At 45.4% G+C, this 21,473-nt stretch overlaps 2 protein-coding genes across 3 annotated transcripts; one reads left to right on the forward strand and one right to left on the reverse strand.

Moving 5' to 3' along the window:
* Positions 1 to 1,978: 1,978 nt before the first annotated feature.
* METTL26 (methyltransferase like 26) lies at positions 1,979 to 9,401 on the forward strand. The gene is made up of 6 exons (XM_075830420.1): positions 1,979 to 2,257; positions 3,683 to 3,842; positions 4,666 to 4,725; positions 5,261 to 5,328; positions 6,435 to 6,513; positions 9,153 to 9,401. Exons 1-6 carry the CDS (start codon positions 2,061 to 2,063, stop codon positions 9,198 to 9,200), a joined length of 612 nt encoding a protein of 203 aa, XP_075686535.1. The 5' UTR covers positions 1,979 to 2,060; the 3' UTR covers positions 9,201 to 9,401.
* A 469-nt stretch (positions 9,402 to 9,870) lies between these two features.
* WFIKKN1 (WAP, follistatin/kazal, immunoglobulin, kunitz and netrin domain containing 1) lies at positions 9,871 to 14,226 on the reverse strand. Of its 2 annotated transcripts, none has more exons than XM_075830424.1 (2): positions 13,600 to 14,226; positions 9,871 to 12,069 (listed from the first exon to the last, which is right to left on the reverse strand). In XM_075830424.1, the coding sequence occupies exon 2, from the start codon at positions 11,986 to 11,988 to the stop codon at positions 10,579 to 10,581; it is 1,410 nt and encodes a 469-aa protein (XP_075686539.1). In that variant the 5' UTR covers positions 11,989 to 12,069; positions 13,600 to 14,226; the 3' UTR covers positions 9,871 to 10,578. The 2 variants fall into 2 exon arrangements, with proteins under 2 accessions (XP_075686539.1, XP_075686538.1); XM_075830423.1 differs by having other exon boundaries at positions 13,065 to 14,226.
* Positions 14,227 to 21,473: the final 7,247 nt, after the last annotated feature.

The raw sequence follows: 21,473 nt of genomic DNA on the forward strand, positions 1-21,473 counted from the left end.
CATGCTCTAGTCAGTGACAGGGTATTTCTGGGAGAATAAGTTCCTTTGATCAGTATGTGTATGGGGGGTTGTACAGGGGAAAATTTCCTGCCCAATACCGAGGGCCGATAGACAATATATGTGGATTGGCGCCTGTTTAGCTTCATTTACATGGAGCAATGGTCGGAACGTATGGGGACAAATGATCATTAATACGATTGTTCGTCCCCTATACATCTGCATCTTGTCGGCACCCCATCCCCCGTTTACACAGGGGAATGTGCTGCTGACAACCATATTTTTGTCCGTATAATAGATGCGATCAGCCAATAAACGAGCTCATTCTTCGGCTGATCGTTGTCCTATTTACAACGGGCAATTATCACGAACAAGCGTTCATTCGCCCAATCATTGGCATTGGGTGTTTTATAGAACACCCCTAAAAATAACCCCCCCCCCTACCTCTTCTATCATAAGAAATTATATTCTGGGAACCTGACTGGTTACGGCTCACTTAGAGGTTGTCACCCAGCTTTCCCAGAATCCTGACCCCGTTTCCGCCGCAGCTATTTTTCTTTCTTTTTTTTCTTCCTACCATAACTTTTTTATTTTTCTGTCGACATAGCGTGGAGCAGTGTGAGGACTTATTTTTTGCGGGGTGAGCTGTACTTTTTAGGGTACATGCAACTTTTTATTTGGGAGGTTTGGTGACCAAAAAAACAGCGATACTGTTTTTTGGGGAATTTACGCCGGTCACCATACGGGTTATATAACATGATATAATAATGGTTCAGACTTTTACGAACGCGGCAATACCAACTAAGTTCATTTCTATTTAACATTACTTTGGGGAAAAATGATAATTATAATTTTTTTACATTTTGAATATTTTTTTTGTATATTACAAAGAACTTTTACCTGTTTTTCACATTTTATTTTAATCTCTCCCTAGGAGACTTGAGCATGCCGTCGTATGATCGCTAGTAAAATAAACTGCAATACTTTTGGATTGTAGTGTATTGTAATTTCTACCGAAGCTTAATAGTAGCAGAAAGATGGCAGATCTGTGGGCCTTTGATCGGCCCCCAGGTTGACATGACGACCAACGGCACACCGCGATCGCTTTGTGGGGGGGGGGGGGTGATAGGGAGACGAAGGGGACCCCCTTCTTTCTAATGGCAACTGACCACAGCATATAAGTGGTTAAATGGCAGGGATCAGAGTCATCTCCTGTTCTGGTCGTTGCAGTGACATGCGGCCCGTGAGCCCTCTCCATGCTCCTCCTTTGGGGCCGTGACGTACAGTTACGCCACGCATCGCCAAGGGTTTCAATGACATATCTGTGGCAGCCATATTGGTTTTAATCCAGCTTTCCCAGAAACAGATAAAACTAAGCAGATTTTAGTAGCACTTTACAGAAGAGAAAGACTCAAGGACTTTTGAGTCTCCTGAAATGTGTTTTAGTAAATACTTGTATTCCCCATGAAATAGTTCTGTTGCATCTTTTCTTAAAGATCTGCATTGTATCATCCCTCTGTTATTCCTCCTGGAAATGTATGAATAAATTGATAATTGGTTGTTGCCATTCCTCTTATCAATGGGGTGTGTCCCTTTAGTCTGACACTGTCCAATCAGTGCTGAGTGTCAGATTGTGCCGACACATCCTATAGATAAAAGGAATGGTAACGCCCAATTAATTCATTTCCATGAGGAATAACGGAGGAACGGCACAATGTAGAGTTCTAAAGATTCTACGAAAAGGTCGAAGTAGACACAGACTACGATGATGGATCATATTGGCCAAAGGATTGGTGTGTTTATGGTCTTAGCTTTCTCTCTGTTGTACTTATCTGCAAGATTTAGATTTCTCATAAATAAAAAATTCTGCAAATACAAAATTATTTATTTTTATTTCAGCAATTTACAAGCTGGAGGTCAGCGCCCGCCACAGCTATTATAAAACATAAGAGGTACGGTCACTTTAAGAAGCAGTATTCCGCTAGGACTGTGGAATTCTGGGAGTTGTAGTTCCGCCCTTGAGTGTGGGGTAAGAACCGCCTGTCACAGTGAAGCTCGGAAAGATGTTAGTGGCCGCAGCCGCGGACAGAAACAAGGAGCCAATCCTTGACGTCCTGCGACAATATGTCAATCCTGCATTCCCTGTGGTGCGGGTACTGGAGGTGGCATCGGGAACGGGGCAGCACGCAGCACATTTTGCCCGGGCCCTTCCCAACGTGCGCTGGATTCCTTCTGAGCTGGACCAACGCTGCCTGCGGAGGTGAGTCATGTGACCACAACGGCTCATATGATCAGAGCAGGTCATGTGACCGGGATGAGGTTAGATAGGAAGTCTGTGCGGGAGATTTAACTAAACAACCTCAAAGGAAAAGTGAAGGCCAGAGCAACCAATCAGGTCGCTGCTTTCACTTTTCATCGGACCTCTGAGAATTGAGAGCTGGATTCTGATTGGTTGCTATGGGCAACTTGCAGTAGTGTTCATAAATCTCCATTGTCTATTCATGTTATATGGAACTACAAGTCCCAGCAAACCATAACCGGACATAGTTGTTTAGCTATTATTTTTGTGCTGGAGATATATTTTGTTCACATTTGCATGAGTTTAATTTTGAATCACGTGAACCATAAAAACATCATAAATAAAGTATATATCACAACGGCTCTGTTTTTACGCCATTTTCCCAGCTTTAAAGCCCTACCTAGTGATCACATGATCAGTCACGTGATCTCTAAGGGTGTATTCAGACGTTGCGGTTGAGCTGCGGTTTAAACCGCATAAGAAAAATATACAAAAACCGCATGTTTTTATACCGCGATTTGGTGCGTTTTTCGTTGCGGTTGCGGTTTTTTAGCGCATCGAAAAACGCACCAAATAGCGGAATGTCGGGAAACTCCTGTATACATTAAATAGTCGTCCAGTCCTCCCAAAATCGGCGGGTTCAGCCGACTGCCATCTAATGTGAATGGGCACCTTTACTCAGGCCCTAGATGCTAGATTTATTGAGCCTCATCTGAAAATAACAATGTGGTAAGCGATTCTCAGATACTTTATAACCAAGACCAATATTATAACATGTACGAGTTTGTAGATGACTTCCTGTCGGCCATGATGATAAATATACTAAGAAATTACGTGTCATAGTCATCATCCTGACACACTCACAAGTTGTGTTGTCCTAAAAATGATCTGGGCACTAGAAACTGGCAACTCGTGTTTCAACATGGCCATATTTTTCTACATCTGTACTTTGTGTTTCAATACGTCACGTATCAGCTTGCTGTCAGTGAATGGAAGCATTTGTTGCTTAAATTCAGACACTGAAGAGAGAGGCACTTGAAGTTGTAAACCTGGGTGAGTAGAACATGATCAGGACAAGTGTTCAGCCTTGAATGTTAAAAATGAATGCTCACATTCACTGACTGCAAGCAAAGTGTTAGAAAACAGAATTGAAATATCAAGTGTAATTGAAACTATTGTTATTACATTATTGGTTCACATAAGTAGAGATTTGCTGCATAGACATTTTAAATTATCTCCGTTGCTCCTTAGCAATGGTCGGCTACTATGTTGGCATACACTGTTACTAACAAAGTTAAAGTTTGTAGTCTAATGCTAAGGATCAACTTACATCATTTTAAATTGCTGCGTTTAAAAGAATTTGTAACCATTGTTTTGTTCCTGCAGTATAACCGAATACATCTCCAAGTGGTCTCTTACGAATGTGGAGCAACCCCGCACCCTGGATGCCTCCTGGAGCTGGGAGACTTGGGGCCTGGAGCCAAATTCACTGCAACTGGTTGTCTGCATCAACATGATTCATATATCTGAACCCAGCTGTACTCAGGTCCCCTGCTTTATGTCTCGTTTATTAACCTTTCTAATCATTACTGGCTCACGCACCATTATCGTCATGCCAAGGGCAATAAAACCAGCTTTTACATTGTGGCCTGTCTGCGGACCCCATGGCTGTTCCACAAAGTGTAATGCTTATAACATCACTAAAAGCAGCCACAACTATGAAGACAATTTTGGCAACCGGAGAAATAAGCTTTACCTTTGGGGTGATAATTAGATTGTTTTAGACCCATGGAATTCTATTCCATCAGTCCATGGACTCGAGCCATCCGTGTATTCCACAAACAGCCATGGCCGCCATGTAAGCTGCTGCAGGGGGAATGTCTGGTTTGCCAGGAGAGCTGCGGCGGCTCCCGTGTAGCTGGGGTGGTTTTTGGTGGGACAACCCCTTTAATGTTGGTATTTCCTTTTGCCACACTACCAATTTAATTATACTATAGGGAGTGACACTTAAACTACATTTTGATAGGGGCATCATTTGGTAGGCAACCAATAGAGCTTATATGGGTGCCACCTAGCAAGCGCAGTGCTTGCAAAAAAATCCCTAATACATTATTGCGATGGATGCCACAGGAGATATGTAGATCTCTTTGCTCATGTGAAGACCCAGATTTATCACACTATACGGGTGGCACTCTGTGTACCGCGGTGGTAACGACAGGAAGTTGTCTGTCAATTGCCAGTGCTGGGTTTTCGGAAGCAAGCCGAGGATGAGGTTGCGTGGACAGTATAGAATAATTCAAATACATAAAATATATCTCTAAATGGTTTACACTCATATATAATGTTCTCTGACTTTATGTTTACAACAGGGTCTGTTTTATGGCGCCGGAAATGTACTGCAACCTGGAGGTTTTCTCGTCACCTACGGGGTAAGACTGACCCCCATTATTACATGCTGTTGTTAATGTGAAGTAAATATCTAAAGTTGTATATATTCCATCACGTTATCCCTAGGATAGACTAAACCCCTGATCAAAATAATGTTTGCTGCCCCCCCATATATGGTTTGATCATGCAGATTTATTGGTGCAAGGAAAGTTCGATAAGGGGCTTCCAGATACCTATGGTGCCACTTATCTCCGGGAGAGAAAATGATCTTGCAGATTATAACATGCCCGAACCTGGTTGACCTTACTGGCGATAGTAATCCACAGATTTTCGAAAAATCATCTAATGTGTATGATCAGCTGATCACAGAGAGGCCAGTCCGCATCCAAACCAACCAGGGATTCTATTGGGGCGCTAGTTTTTAAAGGGCCACGCAGTACAAGAAATACAAGAACTCTGATCATATCGGGGCAAATTATCCCATCTATGACCAGCTTTAGAGCTGAATGGACCCAGTAATCATATATTACAAGACATCCCGTCATTCACTAATCATTATCCTTGTTTTCTCCCCAGCCGTACTCTGTAAATGGCGTCCTCACCCCACAGAGTAATATTGATTTTAACCAGAGTCTGAAAAACAGGTATTACTCAATGTATCCTCTCTGCATTCTCCACATTCCTATTGTGTGTCTTCACCTTGTTACCTGGTGTCCGATACCCTATACCAGTCCTATGTTTACATTTTAAGGGTTTTTACCATACCTGTAAAGGATCTGCCAGGCACAGCTTCGGGGTTAACGCCCATAGATAATCAGTCTGCACCTGCTTCTATGTCTGTGAGACTGACTCCATCTTCCACCACTCAGGGTGGCAGGCTTAGGAGTGGGAGAGCCTATCACAGCCTGGCCAGACGGAGCTAGCTCCCGCCCTCTGTCTATTTATACCTGCCTTTCCTGTTCCTCCTTTGCTTGTGATTCTTCTCGTTTGGTTTCCTGGCCCTGCTGCAGCTTCTTGTACCATTGTCCTTGCTTCATATTGACCCCGGCTTGCTGACTACTCTTCTGCTCTGCATTTGGCACCTCGTACTCTCCTGGTTTGACTCGGCTTGTTCACTTCTCTTGTTGCTCACGGTGTTGCCGTGGGCAACTGCCCCTTTCTCCCCCTAGCTCTGTGTACCCTTGTCTGTTTGTCTGTCGTGCACTTATTGAGCGTAGGGACCGTTGCCCAGTTGTACCCCGTCGCCTAGGGTGGGTCATTGCAAGTAGGCAGGGACTGAGTGGTGGGTAGATTAGGGCTCACTTGTCTGTCTCCCCACCCCCGTCATTACAATACCCCAAAATTTGTCATATAGATTGTGTGTCAATCTGATTCATGGTCATTGGTTGAAGGTAGTTTTGAGTAATACCAAGCCTCCATGACCCTACTCTATTCTCGGCCCAATGCCACTTTGATAGTGTAATAGTTGCTAGGGACCCGCTGCTTGACAACCCCGTTAAAACTCTGTGCTGTAGCTGTCAGGCAGTGTATCTTAGCAACCAGTCTATCCCACATGACTCAGATTTGGTGCCGTGCTTATAGCAGAGAAGGGAACAGCTTGGCAGCAGTCACGCCATGCAATTCTCTATCCTAGGCTGCGTTATTACACATTATTTTTCTACACCCGGAGAACCGCTTTAATCCATAATCCTAGACTGCCTGCTCTCTGTATGTTGTAAATGACTTTCTGATATAACCTATTGTTTTGCAGTAATCCAGCCTGGGGAATCTGGGATACATCAAATCTGCACGAGCTGGCAAAAACCTGTGGGATGGCACTGGAGAGAATGGTAGGGACTTCCTGCTGTCAGATTTTAACTTGACAGTAATTGCTGCCGTATAGGCACAGACAATTGGGCCAACATATTCAATAACGAGTGTTGATACTGACCACTTGTGCGTCCATGGTAACAACACAAACATCAGTTTTCGCCCATTTTATTTTCTTTATGGATGTGAAGGTCTGATTTTCTTTTTTTTTTTTTCCAGAAACAGCGCCACCTTGTCCAGAGGTTGTTTTTGGTATTACATCATTCACTTCAATGGTGATGAGCTGCAATACCAGACACAGCTCAAGGAGAAAAGTAGCGCTGTTTTTGGACATATTTTCATTTAAACACATAATGGGGTCACTAAGCTCCTATGGGTAAATAATGGAGTAAATGTATTTTAACTAAAACTGTCTTGGGGAGTTTATAAACTTTTCTGTGCCAGTTTCCTGGCAGAGAAAAAAGTTGCAAAAGCAACAAAAGTCTCAATTTGTGGCCAAAATTCAAACTTTTGATGTTTTTACGCTGCGCATGCCACTTTTAATTAAAGAGATCGAGTTTAGCAAAAGGGGGCATGGCTTGCAGTGGCCCAACAAATTTATTATAATTTACGCCAGAAGCCGGCGCACCGACAGCCAAGATGCAACAAATTTATTAAGTGGCGTCCATCGGATCTTACTCCAGCGGCCTTCCTTCTTAGGGCGGGTTCACACGTGGCGGAATTTCACTTAAATTCCGCTGCGGACACTCCGCAGCGTTAATCCGCAGCAGAGCCGTTTGTCCATTGACTTCCACTTTAATTTAGAAGTGTTCGTTTAGACGAGGCGTAAAATTCCGCTGCGGAGCATAGGCTGCGGAGCGGAATTTGGTGTCCGCAGCATGCTCTGTCTGTTGCGGAGCAGTGGCGGACTCATGGCGGAATTTCTCCATTGACTTCAATGGAGATTCTAATTTCCGCAATGAAGTCCGCAGCTGTCATGCACATGTTATGTGTGCTGCGCATGCGTCTTGCTTTTTTGACAGGACATTTCTTCATTCTGGCTGGACCTATGTCTTTCTAGGTCTACAGCCAGACTGAGGAAGTCAATGGGGCTCCTGTAATGACGGGAGCGTTGCTAGGAGACGTCTGTAAATAGTCACTGTCCAGGGTGCTGAAAGAGTTAAGCGATCGGCAGTAACTGTTTCTGCACCCGGGACAGTGACTACCGATCACAATATAGAGCAACCTGTCAAAAAAATAGAAGTTCATACTTACCGAGAACTCCCTGCTTCTGTCTCCAGTCCGGCCTCCCAGGATGACGTTTCAGTCTAAGTGACGGCTGCAGCCAATCACAGGCCAAGCACAGGCTGCAGCGGTCACATGGACTGGCGCGTCATCCAGGGAGGTCGGGCTGGATGCCGAAAGAGGGACGCGTCACCAAGACAACGGCCGGTAAGTATGAAATTCGTTTACTTTCACTAGGGAAAGTGCTGTCCCTTCTCTCTATCCTGCACTGAATAGGGAGAAGGGAAGCACTTTTCCCGCAGTCCGCAGCAGCTAGTCCGCATCAATTTACTGCACATTTTGGGCAGATCCGCAGCCGTAATCCGCAACCCGGATTAGGTGCGGCATTGATGCGGACAGTTGCGGAGGAAATCCGCCACGTGTGAACATGCCCTTAGGCTGGCGCATGAAACATCTGTCTAAGTAAATCTGTCCCTCTGCGTATACACCACTCTAAATCAGCGGTCCCCAGCCTTATTTGCACCTAGGACCACTTTCATGCAAGACAATTGTTCCACGGACCGGGAGGGGGGGGGGGGGTGTTCATTACGTGTATTACAAAACAAACTGCAGACTGCAATTAAATGGAAATAAAATAAAAATTAGTTTTTAGGAAACTAAAATTTGTTGCGGAAAATCCGAAGCATAATACAATAGCAGCAAAGTAGACGAGATAGAACAAATCTCATCCACACACTGCGTAAATAGTGAGCAGAAAAAAACCGCAAAGAAATTGACCATGCGACCACTGCAGACAATCACATGCTGCAGCAGCAGTCACATGGGATGAAGCGTCATCCCAGGAGCCTGAACTGGATGACATCAGAGGGCCGGCCTCCCGGGTTGACGTTTCATCCCATGTGACCGCCACTGCAGCCAATTACAGGCTTAAGTGCGGCAGTTTTCTGCAGCGGACACTCCAGGCTGAAAAACTGCACCACAGTCTGGTGCGGTTTTTCACCTGGAATTCCCTGCGGCCACCGGGTGGATACCGCGGACCGATACCAAATAATCCACGGGCCGGTATTGGTCCGCGGCCCGGTTGTTGGGGGATCACTGCCCTAAATGATGACTCCGTAAATACAAAATTGGAGGATTGAGATAGAAATAGAAAATATCTTTGTCAATGTCTGGATTGAGTGTCTGCAAACGGACTGAACTCTGCCTGTTAAATTGATACAAGCAAATTTCTGCCGTATTATTTGAGGTTCATGGTCTACAGAGCGACCGTGTGTACGACAATGTCACATTGACAGACACAACAGCATTTTAATGTCTGCAGATTGCCCCTCCCCCTCACATGATTACGATTAACCAATGCCTGTCTCCTGCCATGTGACACTGTGACACACAAACCTTTGTGCTACTGATCTCCGACTCTCATGTTGTATTGCAGGTGGACATGCCGGCAAATAACAAGTGTTTGATCTTCCGTAAGATGTGAACCAAGGTCTCATATGAAGAAAGCAAAAGCGTATCCGCCATTATCCTGTCACTTCTCGGTGACAAATGCGGCAGCCGCAGCGCACCTTTGAGGGGTTGTTTATTTTATATATTTGCCTTTGCGTATAGCTTTGTGTGATGGATGCATTGTGGATCTGTAATAAAAAAATTAAAACCAGAAATAAAATCTCACCTGTTTGTCCCTTTAAATTGTGTCTGCGGGGCACCATAACTTATATTTTTGTTAATAAATGTACTAAAAGTATCATTATTTAATCTACATCCCCTCAACTCCAGTTAATAGTCATTTTATGTGTAATTTGGAATATTTTAAATGCAAACGATGCCTCTAAAAGTCTAGAAAGTTTACATAAGGGGAAAAAAAATTTACATTTGCCGTCAACCGTACTCTGAATATGCAAAATTGTAATTCAGGTACGGTGCTCCCTCATGTGGCCACTTTTGGTAATGCACTAGCTTTTAGAATACGATGGAACCCGGTATTTATTTTCACAATTATTCAAGTAGATATAAAGTGCCCCCAGTAGATTATTCATACATTTACCCGCTTTGCTGAAAGGCCTTGTTATAACGGGGTAAGTGAAATTATACTTTAATTTATTTATAGCATCAAAGAGTACAAAAAAAACAAAACAAGATTGTTGTATCCAAAATTATGCAGAGAATAGAAAATTGCGCCAAGATGTACAAAGGATATAAGATAAGCTGCAACAGTTCTATCAGACACATTTGGCCTCATGTATAAAAATGCTCTTACAAGATGTGATTTACATACAAAAAGTGTCACTATTTGCTGTTTGTACATTTCCAGCACGGTTACGTTGTTTAATACATACATCACACAGTGACCGGCCATTGTTAATAATAATGATAATTTTTTATTAATTATTATTATGGCTGTCTGGTTAGGGGATGCCAATGTAATAGGGGCCGCATTCACAACTCTCATCTATTACTTAGAGCGTCTCTCACACTGGAGAACCCAGATCATCCATACATGATATGGAGAGTGCATTGATTACAAAGGGAATTGTGTAGTTCTTCATTTCCCCTGTGGGGGCGCTGAAGGCAAATTGAACGCTTACTGCCAGGTTCCCCCACAGATTACAGCTGATCGTACGGGGTCCTAGCAGCAGGAGGACACCGTATGATCAGTATATTGTCAGGTGAACTACCCCTTTAAGGACTAAATTACTTAATTTCCAACTTTTTTTTTTTAACATACGCCTAAACCCAGTTAAGGGGACATTTTGGGAGATTATGCAATATTCATGAGATTGTAGCCGGATCATTTGTCCTTATCACTTGATAATAGCTTATCATGGAGAGCGGTTTACGACATAAATTCACTCGTGTTTTCAGTCCTGAAATCGGTTCAGCATCTGACATGTTCCCTTTTCAAGCATGTCTCTGACCTTCCTCAGTCTTTTCTCATTGGCAGGCCGGACGTAGCTTGATGGTCCTAATAAAGCCATGCCATCTTGTACGTCTCCCATGATCAAGAGCGGATTGACCCCTGAAGCCGCAAGACTGCTGCATACGCACCCAGCTCCGCCACTGTCCCCCACTGTCACTTCCAAGTACTTGGTATGGAAAAGACGGAGACCCATGTAGTCATCCTTAAGTATCTCTATGAGAAACACCCGCAGCACTCGTTCCTCCCCAGAATCCTCGAGCCTCCCCACAATCACAAAGTCACTACGGCACAAGCTAGGCACAAGACGTCCTCTTAGATGGCATCCCTGGCACTGCTTAGCAAGTGGCAGGGGGCAATGATCATCACAGGCTTGCCTGCTCTCAAAGTTGTTTTGATTGCCATTGCACCCACCGTAAATGAAAGAAAAACACTGGTGCGTAAAAGGGCTATAGGCCCACCTCCATTGCAGCGCCTTGCAAGGCCCTCTTACAGGTGGTAATGTACAGATGTCTGGTGATCGGGGCTGGCATGATGCTCTGCACTCTTCATAAGTTTGAAAGATATTTGTACCACCTGAGCACCCCTTATTATAAAAGGTCTGGCAGTCACCACTTGGTGAGTCATAGAACCAGCGAAGGACTCGAGCGCCTTGGCAATCCCTACGATCTGCGGGCTTTAGACATTGAGAGGGGTGAACTGGACGGCGGTTAGTTGCTGCCCCTGTAGATATACCCTTCCGCACAACAGAGAGTGGGAATTCAGCGCGGAGAAGTCCTGCAGAGTTTCGCGCTATGCAAACGTAAATGCCAGCATCTTCTGGACGGGCATTGTAGATGACAAGCTGGCCAGAATTGGTCACCACAAGGTTGCCATACATCTGGTCTGGTCGCATGAGTGATGCAGCAGGGCCTTCACCCAACTTTTCCCAGAGGATCTCAGGTCGTGGACGGCCACTAGACTCACATTGTAGCCCTACAGTACCACCTACTGTTACCGATTGTGGTGCTGGTGAATGGTTCAAGGAAGGTGGCACTGGCACTTCCAAGGGAGTTGATGGTTGGGTTGGCTGGAGGGTGGTTTCAGAAGGTGCCATGGTAGTGAGAGGCCAAGAAGACACAAACTTGCATGGCACTTCAACCAGCGTGATACCTCTAGAACAGGCCTCGGCATCCATGTAGCAGCGATTATAATAAGTCAATCCATCTGAGGCACATGTGAACACCGGCTGCTTCCCACATCGCTCCCGACATCGGCAGACTGGACGCCCTTCCCACATTTCACAGACAGAACCCTGCTGAGCACAGACAAAACCTGTACAGGTGGCAGGACGGATGGAAGCTTGAGCTGGCATGCCAGAATCGGGGTAGCGGGCCGCCACACAGCTCTGCTGTCCACACACGTTGGTGCAACATTTTTCGAAAGGTTCACAATCCTGAAAAGGAACCACAGTGAGATAAGATTGTAAAGAAAAAATAATACATAAATCATCATTATTTAACCACATAAATGCTGTGCAGCAGATGAGGCTTCTCTTTAGGTGTTTTAATTCTTACCTAGGAGGTATCCCCCTCCTCCTTTACATGTCTTTCTTGTTTGGCTGATGCTTGGCTGATGTTTGGCTGATGCTGATGGTCTGCGGCTGTCAGAACATACTGGGAGTTGTAATTTTGACAACCGCTGGATAGCCACAAGTTGGAGACTTCTGATCTAGAGAGATCCTGTCCCTTTTTTTATTGATATATTCTTAGACGTCACCTTTTCATGTGTCAGGGCCAGTGGTAATGTGCGACTTTAGCACAGCCTGTTCGCACGTCTTAACAAATTACGTCTGAAATGACGGAGCTGTTTTCAGGCGAAAACAGCTCCTGACTTTCAGAAGTTTTTGCAAGTACTCATGTTTTTCGTGGCGTCCATTACGGACGTAATTGGAGCTGTTTTGCAATGGAGTCAATGAAAACCGGCTCCAAAAACGTCCAAAGAAGTGACATGCACTTCTTTGACGCGGGCGTCTTTTTACACGCCGTCTTTTGACAGCGACGCGTAAAATTACACCTCGTCTGAACAGAACATCGTAAAACCCATTGCAAGCAATGGGCAGATGTTTGCAGGCGTAATGGAGCCATCTTTTCAGGCGTAAATCGAGGCGTAAAACGCCCGAATTACGTCTGAAAATAGGCAGTGTGAGCATAACCTAAGGAAGATCAATAGATCGATAGATAGATATAGAATTCATTAAGTTTACTTGCAGTCCTATGTAAAACTACACATGCCACATAGTGATATCATACTGAGCTGTGCCAAAAGCTCAGCTCTGCTATATCCATTTATGTTACCGGGTCACAATGACATGATGTTCAGTGTCACACATTTCCCGGACGGAATTAAATACAGTATACAATAAAGTTTAATTCAAAGGCCAATTCTTACCTGATCAGTTTCACACTCTCTTTCACAGGTGCTCTGGGCGTCCACCCACAAGTTGGCATGCAGCTGGTTAGGGCAAATGCCAAAATGCCCCCTGGCTGAGCTGGGGCTAGCACGTTGGGCTTGTAGGCAAAGCAGAAGAAAACAAAGTGTAGCCCTCATCTCCCTTCAACTAGATGTGGAGGTCACGCACATGTATGTGCAGTGACACGTGACCCAGGTTGTAACGCTATATCTAATACATGTTTGTGTGTGATGCGTGTGTATGTGCTATATGTGACATATGTTGTTGGCACGCATTCTTTGATTTTGCATATGAAATGTTAAATACTTTTGTGTCAAAAAAGACAAAAGTATAATAGGTATGAATTACATAGTGATATTATATAATTAATAATAAGAAGGTTACAGATAGAACTGGAGCTTGGAATATTGCATTGTGTGTGTGAGCGGGCATGATGTGTGTAGGTATCATAGTCTAAGTTGGTGCCAGTGATGTTACATACATGGGCACTGAATATATCCGGCGGCATCTAACCTTTCTTAGGTATCTTCCTTGAGGCGGTACGAGTGCCAGGTGGCTGTCAGAATGCCATCCCAGACAGCCTGTGGAGCGAGTGGGACCAAGGCATCTGGTGGGCACAGGCTCCAGAGTGTTGTGTGACGTGCCCAGTCTCTCCCTTCTTGTCCTCCTTTCACCCGCCCCTGACGCGGGACAGGATAACTTTCTAAACAGGATCCTGGATGGGAGGGAGCAGACCCTGTGTCTGTGTGAGAAGGGTGGGTGGGTGTGGGTAGTGTGTCTGTTTTTATAGGGGGTGATGGGGACAACAGGCAGGAGTGGCAGACTGGTGCATGTGTATGGTGTGCGTGCCCAGGTTGTTCACTCCCGAATAAGGGGCACAGGGTGTGTGTAACACAAATTCAAGAACTAACAGTATGTACAAAGCATTGTGGTGTCTGTGCCCAGTGAAGTGTGTGTTGCAGCAACTGGTCTGTGTGCCCCAGGGCAACAGTTTGCTTTGGTATGTGTGTGTTTTTCGTGTTAATCTGCAGATGGTGCATGGAGTAACTGGGCGGCATACTTAAGCCGAGAGTGTGCCCATTGTTATGTATAGAGTAGATATGGGAGTGTGCCCACCAGGCATGGCGCATGTGACAGAGGTGTAGTGTGCGGAGGAGACAGAGGGAGTCTATCTACATGTGTGTGCCATAGAGGTGTACGGTGTGGAAGGGAGGAGGAGGGAAGGAGCATAGAGCTTCCCTGTCATAGGGGTGGGTGATGGGGGGAGTAACCCATTTCCACCCCTTGTCTCCTTTCATTCAGTGTTGGTGGCTTCCAGTCTGTAGCCCCCTCCCCTCTTGCAGACATTAAATAAGGGGATCAAAGGCCGCTGCCATTTAACCCCTTCCCACACATACTCAGTCCATGCGTTGACATCTCCCTGACAATCCAGCCCATTCCCCTTAAAGCCCTTCCATAAAGAATAGGGAACTACAAGATCCACAATGCACTGGGGCTGGAATGTTAGGTCCTGCCTGAAGTTATAAATTAACAAATATTGTCAAAAGAGAAAAAGCCATGTTTTAGTGATCGGTGGGGGTCCCAGTGGTGGGGCCCCCAGCAATCATACATTTATTACCTCTCCTGTGGATAGGTGATAAATGTTTTTAGTGGGAAAACCGTTTAGGGTGTTCTCACACGGCCTATTTTCAGCCGTTTTTTGGGCCGTAAACGCCCCGAAAAATGACTGAATATGCGGGGGCTGAACGCCTCCAAACATCTGCCCATTGATTTAAATGGGGAAAAACCCTGTCTCCTGAAATCTGCTAGCCATAGAGGATTTATGCGTCATAGTGAACAATCTGTCCTTATGCTCCGTAGTGAACGTTTAACCCAAGTCCCTCTCCCAACTTAGCAAGTAGGCCGGAGTGGACAAATCGGATGGTGAAATCAGGAGAGCATAAAGTCTGGACAACGAGTGACGCACCGTGCCCATTCCCGTGCAAAGGAGTTCGAACGGGGAACTGTCTCGTGAGTATGCCGATGAGTTAATTAAGGACGCGAGAAAGTGTCTCAACTGGGTGACCTGCCACTTAGTGAAGGAGACAGGCTCAGACAAAGACTCCAACTGTGCGCTAGATATCCACGTCTCATCCTGCATTAAGTGTGCGGCTTTTCCCATACCTGCCTTCAGCCAGAGCTCAAAGGGGCCCCCTTCCCGCCCCGGTGAGAAAGCAGGATTGCCCAAGATGGGAAACAAGGGAGATGGGGACGGAGAAATCTCTTTCCGAGGAAAGAGCCGTGACGCAACCGCCAGAGTGAGCCCGATAGTCGGGTGCGTCCGCGCCGACAGGGGGACGTGACTGTCCAACAAGAGTAAGGCCTGCAAGGAAACCTCAAGAAAGGCCTGCTCCATGGACACCCACTCTTTAATCTCTGCCTGCCTAAACCAGTCCAAAATTTGTGTCAAGTGAGAGGCCTGATGGTAGGAAACAAAGTCCGGGAGACCAACGCCACCAACACAATACGCGCCGGTTTCCCCGCCCATATGAACTTGTGAAGTAGAGACAGCAGAGCTTGAAAGAATGGCCGTGGGATGTGTACCGGCAGCGCCTGAATAAGGTACAGGATCCATGGCAAAATATTCATTTTAAATATTGCACACCTGCCAAACCAGGTAAAGGTGCCCTTCGTCAAAGAATCCGCGTTGAAGTAGCGAAGGGAAGTTCACTGCATAAAGGCGAGACAGATCACTGGGAAGCCGGACCCCCAAATATTTAAGGGAATCCCTAGCCCATTTAAAGGAAAAGGACTCCGACAGATCATCCACCAGGGTCTGTGGCAACGAGATATTCAGAGCCTCTGACTTCTGGTAGTTGATCTTAAAATTGGACAATTTCGAGTATCTATCCAGCTCCGCCATCAGGTTATGCAAGGAGATCCTGGGAGTCGTGAGAAAGAAGAGTAGGTCATCCGCATAAGCAGCGACCTTGTGGGACCTACCTCCCAAGGCCATACCCGCTATAACCGGATTAGAAGGAATATGGCACAAAAAAGGCTCCAAACATAAAATGAAAATTATTGGGGACAAGGGACAACCCTGCCTCGTACCATTGGAGATAGCGAGTGCGGAGGAGAAATATCCGTTGACCTTAACCTGAGCCGATGGGGAGGAGTATAGACCCGAAATCCAATGCAACATATGTGCGCCCAATCCCACATACCACAAAATGGCCTGCATAAAATCCCAATTGACTCTGTCAAAGGCCTTCTCCGCATCCGTTGACAGAAAGCAAGTGGGAAGGGCCGAAACAGCCGCTTGATACATTAGATTAATTGCCCGAGTTGTATTATCTCGTGCCTCCCTGAGGGGCATGAAACCCAACTGGTCGTTATGTATCACGGTACGCAGTAGTGGGGACAGTCTATGAGCCAGAATCTTAGCAAAGAGTTTCAGAACAACATTTAACAGCGAAATAGGGCGATAATTTAGGCACAAGGATGGATCCTTCCCCTCTTTGGGTATCACCTTGATGTGGGCCCTCAACGTGTCTCGGGGAAGGGTACCCACCTCTGTGAGTGAATTGAAGGCGTGTAGGAAATGGGGCGAGAGAATATCTGAGCAGACCTTATAATATTGCAAAGGCAGGCCATCTGGGCCCGGCACCTTCCGCGTGGGCGAGTCCTTCAGTGCCCAAGACAACTCCGCCAGAGAAAGAGGAGCCTCCAGGGCAGCAATAGCCTCTGGAGGAATACATTTCATCCCCGAAGACCGGAGGTACGCCTCAATCTTCTCCAAGTGGCTACCGCCATCCGGAGAAGAAGGTGCCCGAGGGAGATTATACAGAGAGTCGTAATAGGCACGGAAGGCCTCCGAGATGTCTTGTGGGAGCTGCAGGCAACTATTGTGTGAGTTTTGAACATGGGGGACATAAGTGCGAGAGCGTGTTTTCCTAAGTGCCCGTGCCAAGGTCCTACCCGGTTTGTTACTAATTTCGTCAAAATGCCGCCGGCACTTAACTAAGGAGGCCCTAGCCTTGGAAAGATAGAGCGAACGGACCTGCATTCTCAACTGCTCCAGCTCCACCCTCTCAACCCGATCCTGGGATACCTTATGGGACTATTCCAAACTGTGTAGACGGGACAATAAGTCCAGGAGGTGTGCCGTCCGCTCCTTCTTTAGTTTGGAACCAATACGAATAAAGGAACCGCGCACCACACATTTATGTGCCTCCCAAATGCAAAAAGGGTCAACCCCCGGCAAAACATTCATGGTAAAATACTCCACTAATTCCCTACAAATGTCTGATACCACGGTCGGGTCCTGCAGGAGCGACTCATTCAAGCGCCACTGGCAGGAAAGTAGATCCATTTTAAAGAATACCTAACCATTCTGGTGACTTTTCAGAATGACGTGTGTGTATATGAGGAATAACATGATTTCTGGCAATTATATGATTCGTATATGCCATTATTTAGCAGTTTCCCCTCTGCAGGCTCTAATTCTCCATTTTCTTTGCGCTAGTGGGTGGACCCTAATTGCTATCATGTCTTCTATACACTACACACAGAGAAGAGGAGAATCCTGCTCCCCTATTTCTAGGTATCACACATATAGAAAGCAGCAGTAGTAGTGAGCAATGTAGCTGTGAATCCCGCACTGGGGTGGGATATAACACTTACTACTGCAGGATCTTTGTGTATTTCTCTCACTCTGCTCTTGTCTTGAAGAGATGGAAAAAGCAGGAAATTCAGAGTGAGTGAACGGTTAGGAGCCTGATAATTGGAGAAAGTAGCATTTTTCTCTAATGAGATATATTACAATGTTTCTTATATTCGAGTGTACTATTCATTTATGCAAAGTTTGTTGAAAAGTTAATGACAATTTAATCTTACATTTTAAAGGAACACGCCAAGAAAAAAAGATAAGTCTGTGGGAAAGGTGCACGACACAGGGATTCTCTCTTTGGTGTTCTTTGCACCACCCCCTTAGGCCTCGCAATAGATAATCCATAATGGATTCGTTTTTTAATATACTTGAATACTGTGTTTTGCCAAACTTCTCACTGTCAGGGAATCTAACCGACACTTACCAGTGCGGTGATCTATTAACTTCATCCCTCTGTGAAACGCAGGAAGAAGTGTTTGTAGTGCTATCAATACACGCTGCCATTAGCGCTGTTCTACGGTGAGTAACACAGGAGCATGGAGCCCAGGAGGTGTCACATGTTATTGGCAGTACCTGTTGCTAGGCAGCAGCTTAAGCATAGTTGGGTACTTCCTAGCAAGCACAGCACTAAGGCCTTGTTCACATCTGCGTCGGAGGCTCCGTTCTGGGGCCCCCGTCGCAGATCCGGCTGAGATTACCGGAGACAATAGCGTAGCATGCTAAGCTATTGTCTCCGGTAATCTCAGCCGGATCTGCCAACGCCATGGATCTGCCATGGAGAGGCAACGGAACCCATTAAAGTAAATGGGTTCCGTCGGCTGATGACGGCGTCCATCTTGCAACGGAACCGTTGCTTCCGGCATTCCTCTGACGGAGCAAAACAACTTTATGTCACTACGCAGATGTGAACACACGCACCATACGGAATCGTCTATGTCTGTTCACATCACCGTTCGCTTTCCGTTCTGGGGTTCCATCGGAGGTTTCCGTCGGGTGAACCCCGCAACGGAAACTGAAACCACAGCTTCCGTTTCAGTCACCATTGATATCAATGGTGACGGACACATCGCTAAAGGTTTCTGTTCGTCACCATTCCGGCAGGTTTCCGTTGGAATCAATAGCGCAGTCGACTTCGCTATTGATTCCGTCGATAAAACGGAAACCTGCCGGAATGGTGACGAACTGAAACCATTAGCAAGGTTTCCGTCACTATTGATATCAATGGGGACTGAAACGGAAGCTGTGGTTTCACTTTTACTTTCCGTTGCGGGGTTTACCCGACGAAAACCTCAGACGGAACCCCGGAGCGGAAAGCGAACGGTGATGTGAACAGGCCCTAAGGCTGACAGACTTCCTAATGGCGTTTCACTTTACGAGGAGGAGTATAGGCCAAAGGAGTCATTTTGAGCCCTGCCATGTCGCAGTATTACTCCTTATGCCCTCTATCGGGAGCACTTAGCAGTATGGGCCGATATTACTGGTAATAATAGCCATTTATGGGTTGCTATATTCATGAGGAAGCCTCTTTTAATACAACCACAAAGCTATCATCTCCATTCTCCGCTGTCTGTTTCTATAATGAATCCATGACAGATATAAGATTTGTGTTTCACGCTAAACGTCTTATTTTCACAGGGAAAGGGATTTATGTTCCATTAAAAGTCTAAAGGGTGCAAAGAGCTCCACGACTGCCCCATCTGTTCACCTCATCAAGGCCCTGAGGTCCCATGCAGCCTGTTGCCTGCAGAACAAAGACGTCCTCACCACCCCACACAGGCTGGCTGGCTAATTATGAGGGCAGCCATTAGCAGAACTAAACCCCAGCTGTGGCCTTACATGAACATCTGTATACACTCCACTGGGAGATTGAGATCATGTTGTGTTTGGCATCGCATATACACCACACACGCGTGCTTGAAACGAAGACGGAACGGGAAGAAAGTGACTCAACGAGGGAATTCTGGGTCAATTTGGATGGACAAATATCAGACATTGGGGAGGAAAAGCTGATGTGCCGAACCATGGGATGGGTATTGACTAATGGCGAGGTCTATCCGGGAAGAGCGGATTTAATTCAGTAATAATCAGTCTTGTTCACCAACGGCGGGATAAAGAACACCCCCCCCCCCCCCCAAAGGCTTCCTTTAGGGTATGTTCACGCAGGGCAGAAACGCTGTGTAAAAGCACACAGCGTATCTGCCCTGGGCGCCGCAGAGAATTCCAACCGAAAAAAACTGCATCAAATTGTGGCAGAATGTTGCGGAAAAATGCACGTAAAATAAACACACAAAAAATAGATACTTACGTAGCAATGGCGACGCATCCCGGCCTCCTGGGATGACGTATCATCCCGTGTGAGTAGAAGCCGTTTTTCATTTTCTGAGTTACGATTTTTCAGGCAAAATCGCAGCTTCTCTGCCACAAAAATCGTAACATCTGCTATTTGTGGCGGCTTTTAACACCCCATTGAATTCAATGCGCAAAACTCGAAGAAAAAAAAAAAAAAAGATTACGCAAATACAATTGACATGCACCGCATGTCAATTTGAGCGTTTTTTTTTTCCGTTCGTCATTTACACCGTGTGTGGATTGGATTTGTTCAAATCTCATCGACTTCGCGAGCTCCTGTATTATGCTGTAGATTTTCTGCAACTAAATCCGTTGCGGAAAACCCGCAGTATTTTCGCTGCGTGTGAACTTACCCTTACACCGTTTTAGGCATAAAAAAAACACTTTAAAACGCAAGCATTTTTGAAAACATATTAGTGTTTTTGGTGGCATTTTTTATTTTGTACACGTTTTCCATTGTTTTTGAAGTCCATAGATAAAGAATGGCAGAAACAAAAACGCCACTCAGAGAATGCTGCATTATTTTTTTTTTTAATTTATTTTTTTAAATATTGACCACACAATTAAAAATGACATGAAAAACACAAAAAAACAACAACAAACCATAGGAAAACGCGGTTTGTAAAACCAGCCTTATATCAGTACACAATTACATAGAACGCTTTGTTCATTGCTGCGGATGACCATGCGCCGGCGCATAATCGGGAATGCTGGTCAGACTGGGTACGTGTCTCTATATCCTTTAAATAGAAAAACCCCGAACTGATCCCATAGAGTGAAATATAATGACTTGTGAACACAGAATTAAAAAGGAAGAAATGTGGCTTCATAGATGTGAATATTGAGGGGAGGGGGAGGTAGGGAATTCCATAAATGAATGACAAAAATGGGAAAAGCACTGAAGGCGTTGATGAGAACAAGTTGTCTGAGTGGATAAGAATAGTCAGTCATTGTTGGAAGCCTGAGAGAGTGTAGGAAGGTATTTGGGGTTATTAGATACGCAGTGAGATTGTCTTATAGGGAATTATACAGATATATGACCGGGAATACTTCTTAAAGGGGATGTTCAGAAGTCCGGTGAGTGTAATGGGCTGAAAATGGTGACGTTTATTATTAGGTATATATTTCTAATAGGTTTTTTTAAAAAAAAATAATAATAAATTCACCACAGGGCCCTTGGTCTGGCATCACATCCATTGGACATGTGACTGTATTGCTCAATGGTTTTAGCACCGCTGGTCTTGGCAGCATCTTGATCCATCACATCTATTAAAATAATGTTTCTGACAGATGCAGTGCATCAATAGGATCCATATTGACGTCCATTTCCGAATTGGAAACAGATAAAAACAATAGGATCTGAAGATATTTATCCAAGAGGATTTTTTTT

The sequence above is a fragment of the Rhinoderma darwinii genome, chromosome 6 (assembly GCF_050947455.1).
Source record: "Rhinoderma darwinii isolate aRhiDar2 chromosome 6, aRhiDar2.hap1, whole genome shotgun sequence".
NCBI lineage: Eukaryota > Metazoa > Chordata > Amphibia > Anura > Rhinodermatidae > Rhinoderma > Rhinoderma darwinii.

Excerpts from the sequence above, each read along its gene's own strand:
- METTL26 (XM_075830420.1), top strand. The coding sequence starts at position 2,061 with ATGTTAGTGGCCGCAGCCGCGGACAGAAACAAGGAGCCAATCCTTGAC. Across the intron at positions 4,726-5,260 it reads GTTTTCTCGTCACCTACGGG|CCGTACTCTGTAAATGGCGT; the intron begins GTAAGACTGACC and ends TTTTCTCCCCAG. Across the intron at positions 6,514-9,152 it reads GGATGGCACTGGAGAGAATG|GTGGACATGCCGGCAAATAA; the intron begins GTAGGGACTTCC and ends GTTGTATTGCAG.
- WFIKKN1 (XM_075830423.1), bottom strand. The coding sequence starts at position 13,223 with ATGAGGGCTACACTTTGTTTTCTTCTGCTTTGCCTACAAGCCCAACGT. Across the intron at positions 12,070-13,064 it reads GAGAGTGTGAAACTGATCAG|GATTGTGAACCTTTCGAAAA; the intron begins GTAAGAATTGGC and ends GTTCCTTTTCAG.